General features: G+C 34.7%; 1 protein-coding gene across 1 annotated transcript; it reads right to left on the bottom strand.

Annotated features, from left to right (window-relative positions):
* Positions 1 to 590: 590 nt before the first annotated feature.
* Positions 591 to 4,319, bottom strand: LOC109003490 (beta-amyrin 11-oxidase-like). Its single transcript, XM_018981637.2, has 8 exons — positions 4,040 to 4,319; positions 3,249 to 3,729; positions 2,894 to 3,157; positions 2,577 to 2,666; positions 1,693 to 1,768; positions 1,479 to 1,585; positions 1,243 to 1,367; positions 591 to 975 (listed from the first exon to the last, which is right to left on the bottom strand). Exons 1-8 carry the CDS (start codon positions 4,270 to 4,272, stop codon positions 882 to 884), a joined length of 1,470 nt encoding a protein of 489 aa, XP_018837182.2. The 5' UTR covers positions 4,273 to 4,319; the 3' UTR covers positions 591 to 881.
* Positions 4,320 to 6,227: the final 1,908 nt, after the last annotated feature.

The following is a 6,227-nucleotide window of genomic DNA, read 5'->3' as shown; positions in this document are numbered from 1 at the left end:
TACGTGAGAAATCAACACATCTCGCTTTTGGAAGAAGGTAAGGGTACTCGGTTTTGGAAAAAGGTTCACTCATGTATACCGGACGTTCTAAATTTCTCAAAATGGAAAATAAGGGATGGTAATGTAGCTTTTTGGTTGGATAGCTGGGCTGATGAGGGCCCTCTTAGAGATGCTTACCCGATTGTGGGGAGTCAAAACTTACAAGTGAATGAATGTAAGATAGAGGATGGATGGGATGTTAATAGATTACATAATCTGCTGGGGGCCGGGAATGCTGAAAGGATCCTGAAAACTTTAAGCAAGGCAAGAAAAGGGAGAAAAGGGGTGGATGTCCTGGTGTGGAAGGAAAATACAAATGGAAAATACAAGAAAAGGGGTGGATGTCCATTCAGCCCAAAGCTCTCACCATCTTGGAGCTTTATTACTTAAGTTGTAAGCTATAAGCCATGAAGTTATAAGTTATCTTTTTCACCGCAATTTCAAACATGCACTAAGTTTGATTCCATTGTATTGCATTAACATGTGTATAAATAAAAACTTAAATTAAACCTGCAATAGGGAATTTAAAGAAATAACCATTTGATGACAAAGGAGGTAAAAAAAAAAAAAATTAAAGGAGCTGTTACAGCTGTAATTAATAGTAATTAGGAGCTGTTTTATCCTTAATCCTCACGACAGACCATTCAAACAGTACTGGAGCACTGTTCGATATATCAGAGGTTGATAATATAAACAACTTAACAATTTATTCTTGCATAATTATTAATACATATATATAACAACAGTAGTGCAAGAAACTTATATATAACTGAAGCTAGCAAGCTGCATATGATCATCCATTCGATCATGATGCTAGCTAGCAAGCTGCAGATGTATTAATTTTATGTTGTCTTTGTGAATCGAACGAGGCCGTTGTCCAAAGGCAAGGGAGCTTGCTCGTAATATAATGGGGATTCTGGATTAATTCGCTCCATCCTGCACTCGTATTATTAAACCATTAGCAAGAATTTAAAAAACGCTTATTTGTTGTAAGATATATATTTACGATGAAAATGACTATTTGCGATAAGAGTGATCAGTCATTCTTCTCGTAAATAGTCATTTTAATTACAAAAATGATATGATACTGAATAAACCTTTAAATTCTTATGGTATCTTTGATGATCTATTGGATCAGAATGTAAAGAAATTAATGCTAGCTTTCCCAAAAAGTTGGTCATGGATGAAGGCCAGGAAACTCACTTGTAATTTAGCAGAAAATAATGAAGGAAAATGGTCATGACAAGCTTGGCCAGTTCATTTCCAGGACAAAGTCTGGTTCCTGCTCCGAAGGGCATGAAAGCCCCTGGTTGTTTGACACTCATATTCTATTTCAAGAGAAATGACATTAGCGTACTCAATTATATAGTTAAAAAAGAACAAAAACAGTATTTATAAACTTAATTGCAATTAAATTAATGTTTCAAACAACAGCTTACTTCCCATCTTGAGGGATCAAAGTTTTTTGGGTTTTCATATATTGTCGGATCCATATGAATAGCTCCATTCCAGGCCAAAACATTCCATCCTTTTGGTATGGTGTATCCTGGAAATCAAATAATCACTTCCTTCAATTCTCATGAGCCAATAATAAATATATATATATATATATAATTAATTAAGAAAGGAAACTCAAGAAATATTTAAGATTACCATTGATGCTAACATCGATTTTCGCCTTTCGGAATAGTGCTAAGGTATTTGTCATGCGCAACATTTCATCAACTACCTGTACGACAAAACGTACGTAGGGAGTATAGTACTATATATATATATATATAGGAAAATAATTGGTCCAAAAAGAAATTTACAAAAAACTAGTACTTGATCACATAATAATGTTGCTATGCATTGAATTATAAAACTTTCTTTATTATAAACCAAATCTGATGAACCACATCATGCTATGTTATTTTGTGAGGTAGTTTTTTTGTGAGTTTATTTTTTTGTGGACATATCAATTCATATATATATATATATATATATATATATATGTATGCAGCTTATAAATTAATACGTAAGAAATGTGCAATCATCTCTTATTGAACTAGTTTTATGAGATGAGTTAGGCTCATAAATTTTTTCATGGTATCAGAGCCTATCACAGGACGAATGAGGGGTCATGCACACTACTTATCCCGTGACAAGAAAAAAAAAAAAATACTGACATACACGTAAGAGAGGATGTTGGGGAATAATCTCACATTATCTGTTGACAAGATCTTCAGCATGTTTATAAGGAATGAACAATCACCTTCTATTAAACTGGTTTTATGAGATCATAAATTAGGCCATGAATTTCTTCATTAGTTTCATTGTCCTCTTATATATAGTTGTTAAGAATCTGGTAGGTTGTGTCTTATATTAATATATATATATTTATATAATTTTCTTTCGGAACCATGCATAGATTCGTTCAAAGTTGTAGCTAGTTTCTTAATTTTGCGAACTATATACGATGTTTGTAGGCATAGAAAATATATATGAATTAGTTCAGGTTAAAAATAATGAGCTGAAAATCATTGATCCATATATACCTTAGCAAGATAGTGCATTTGTTTAATCTCCGCAAGGATCAATCCTTTCTGGGTAGATGGTCTTCTACTTACGATCTCCTCTTGCTCCTCCTATCAATGGGTCACATATATATATATATATATATATATATATATATATATATTTATCAGAATCGTGAATATAAATGATTAGACATATGATCGATCGGCGTGATCAAGACTTCATCACGAGGAATTTTCTTTTATTATTTTTGTATTTTTTTATAAGGGAAGACTAGTTGATCATGATTAATAATTAGAGTACTGCATGCATATTGAACATGACTAGCTATATATACCGTGGCTTTTTTGAAGACTTGAGGATTTCCTGCAAGGTGCATAAGTCCCCATAAGGAACCCATTGAGAGGCCATCAAAACCAGCTGATAAGGAAGTGAGTATCAGATCTGCAATGTGCTCATCATCCAGATGTTTTCCGTCCTCATCTTCAACATCGATAAGCAAATCAATCATATATTTCTTTCCCTCGGGTTCATTACTTTTAGCCATCGCCTTCTTTTCTTCCAGGACAGATCGAATGATCTTTAGCAACTTATTGCGTGCCTGATGCATCATTGATCGATGACATGTTAATTACTAATGTTCGGCAATTCTCATCATTTTTAAATATATATAATTAACGAAGAAACTTTACCTTGAGTGCTTTATGGAATGTGAAACCGGGGATATTTATGGCCGGAGCCATAAGTCCGCGACGATAATCAGTAAATAGAGTGTCGGTTGCCCGAAATGTTGATTCCTTGATATAGCCAAGGAAAACGAAGGTTGTGATCTTGAAAGTAGCTTTCTTCAACTCTTCGACGAGCTCGATTGGCTTTTTCATGCTCGCCCACTCATCCAAAAACTGAATCACGTTCTTCTCTATGTGTTTAATATACATTGCAATTGCTTCCTGCCCATTCAATGGAGACGTTATCAGTTTACGCAGACGTCTGTGTTCTGCCACCATTACATTGTGTAGAGATTTTTCTCCTGTTAAAAGAAAGACTGATTTCGGATAGCCTAGCCCGAAAGTCTCTTCATTTGTTAGTACACGCCGGTTTAACTCCGGCCGACATAAGATGATGCTTGGGCGCCCAAAGATGTGGGTCTTGTAGATTCCTGTCTTCCCATATCTGTCATGTCTCCAACAAATTAAAACATGTATACGTACGTACAGTACACGTACTTCATGTTAAGTATAATGCATGATTTCAATTACAACGTACGTACATCACTACAAGAAAAATGACTTTTATTTATTGCATCTAAAAAACTATTCAATCAATTTTATTTATAAATGATCATTTTACTGAAATTAATTAATCGTAAATAAACAATTTTCTTGTAATTCACAGATTATTAAGTTATGAGATCTTTCTTTGCATGTATGGAGTTGCAGTGATCTTTAAGATCAGAGACATGAAAGAAAGATAGATCGATCACCTGGAGATGAGGTGGTGAATGTAATGATTGGGGTCTCCAGTTCTTAGACATTTGAATAGAGACAGCATATTTCCAAGGAAAGGCCATCCCATGTCACCAGGAGGAAGAGGGAACTCAGTTTTTCCCAATCTGCCAACATAATACCACTCATTCACCTTCTTCAGAAACCAAAATACAAAAGCGTAGCCACCCAGTAAGACTGCAACAATCTGCCACAAAAAGTTCAACTCCATTTTTTTTTTTTTTTGGACTTTCCGATCCCACTCAGCTCGTATACGTCCTTGCTGATCACTGCGATCGAGCAATGGCAATATATATACGGTTTAAGTAGGGCTGAAATTCTTAATTAATTACGCGAAGTCGGCCGTGCACAATGCTAATAACGACTCTATAGATGGATCAGAATCGGGAAAACTGGGACCATTCATAAAAAATAGGGCCATATTATATATGATACAGCTACACCTACGTATCTACAACAAATGTGGCTTTTCCAACGAAATCTTTTCACGATATACGATGGTGGTAAATAGTGTGTTGATGATATGAAAATTGATCGTGAAAAAAAAAACAAGTCTTTTATCACGGAATCACAATATATCGGCCAGTAAAACGTTGTGGGAAAAACCATTTTTCCGACCACATAAATGCTTTTTTTGGCGATAAAATATCACTGAAAATAAACTTACAAAAAATGTGTTCAATTTTTTATTTTTTTTTTAATTTTATCAGATCGATTAACAATCTATTAATTGGGCAATATTTCTCTCTAAATTATGGATCCCTCCAAACTCCTACCAGTTATATATATGAATATTAAATATATATGTATATATATATATTATTTTCTCTTAAATGCTTAGGAAACATTAATTAAAAAGAAAAGAAAAAGATTGAGAGTTTTGTTTAAATAAAGGGTGGCTCTACAACCACCGTTAAGAGCTCCCGCTGCTAGTGTATTTGTTTTTTTTGAAGAGAAAAGCATATTGTATTCATTAATAACGAACATTATAAATTAGACCTAAAATATACATTACAAGCCAACTACAGTTTTAATAGCTCCTCAGTACACACCACTGACTGATATGGTCTAGTTCAAGTTGCAAACATCTACTGATCTAAAGTCTGCGAGACAACAGAGTTAATCAAACCTCATACTCCGTCTAAGACGGAGGAGAGTTAATCATACCCCACACTCCGTCTAAGATGGAGTTTAGGACACATTCTACAAATGAAAGTCCAAGAGACTATATATTTTTTTTTCTAAAAACAAAAGACATTACAGAATTTAAAAAATATGAAAAAATAACAGATTACATCTTGGAAAGATATAGAACTGCACTTTCAACCTTGGATGAAAGAAATTACACAAACAGTAGCTATGATGGCGCATGAGGGCCACGTGCCACCCTGGAGGTATGGCGGACGATCAAGTTTGAAGTAACCGATGGTCCTGGACCCAGAAAGGCCACGCGTGGAGGCAGAAGGGCACCCTGAGTGGTGGCGCGTGGAATACATCGACTCTCTTTGGGCCGCACGTGTGGCTCAAGCGTCGTTTCGTTTGGCGAAACTCTTCAACTGTCTGAAAGATCGACGCCTTAGGAAGCCTGCAGTAGGGTGCGTTGTGGTCGCCGGATGTCGGAGTGTAGCAAATTGGCCTTCCTCCATACTTAGCCCTGAAAAACACCCAAAAATAAAAAATACGTCGGATAGCGCATTGTGGTCGCTGGATGCTAGTGTATTTTATGTGTTTTGTTTTTTGTTTTGTTTTTTAATTTTTTAACACTTTAAGTATTTAAAAAAATTGTAATATTTTTAAAAAATACTTCTTTATTCAAAAAAAAAATCCGAGGAGCCCCCTACTTAAAGACTAATATTTTCCTTAAATAAATGCAATCTCTCTAATTAGATATGGGTGCGGCTACTATGCCGCCCCATTTTGAGCGCTGGGCGGTAATTCTTTTTTTTTCTCTGTTTTTTATTCACATTTTTTTAACATATTTAAATACATTTAAAAAATAAAAAATATATACCAATACATTTAAAATCACTTCCTTAACTACTAAATAAAAAATAAAAAAATAAAAAAAAAAATTGACCAGTGATCAAATGGAGGCCGGTGTCACTTTGGAGAGGCAAAGTAGTGTTTCTCCTTCTATAAACTGCCCACATATAGCTAGCTAGGTTT

Source organism: Juglans regia, chromosome 3 (genome assembly GCF_001411555.2).
Source record: "Juglans regia cultivar Chandler chromosome 3, Walnut 2.0, whole genome shotgun sequence".
Taxonomy (NCBI): Eukaryota; Viridiplantae; Streptophyta; class Magnoliopsida; order Fagales; family Juglandaceae; genus Juglans; species Juglans regia.
This window is presented reverse-complemented; position numbering and strand designations above follow the sequence as displayed.

Excerpts from the sequence above, each read along its gene's own strand:
- LOC109003490 (XM_018981637.2), bottom strand. The coding sequence starts at position 4,272 with ATGGAGTTGAACTTTTTGTGGCAGATTGTTGCAGTCTTACTGGGTGGC. Across the intron at positions 1,769-2,576 it reads AAATGCACTATCTTGCTAAG|GTAGTTGATGAAATGTTGCG; the intron begins GTATATATGGAT and ends TTTGTCGTACAG. Across the intron at positions 1,368-1,478 it reads TTGATCCCTCAAGATGGGAA|AATATGAGTGTCAAACAACC; the intron begins GTAAGCTGTTGT and ends CTCTTGAAATAG.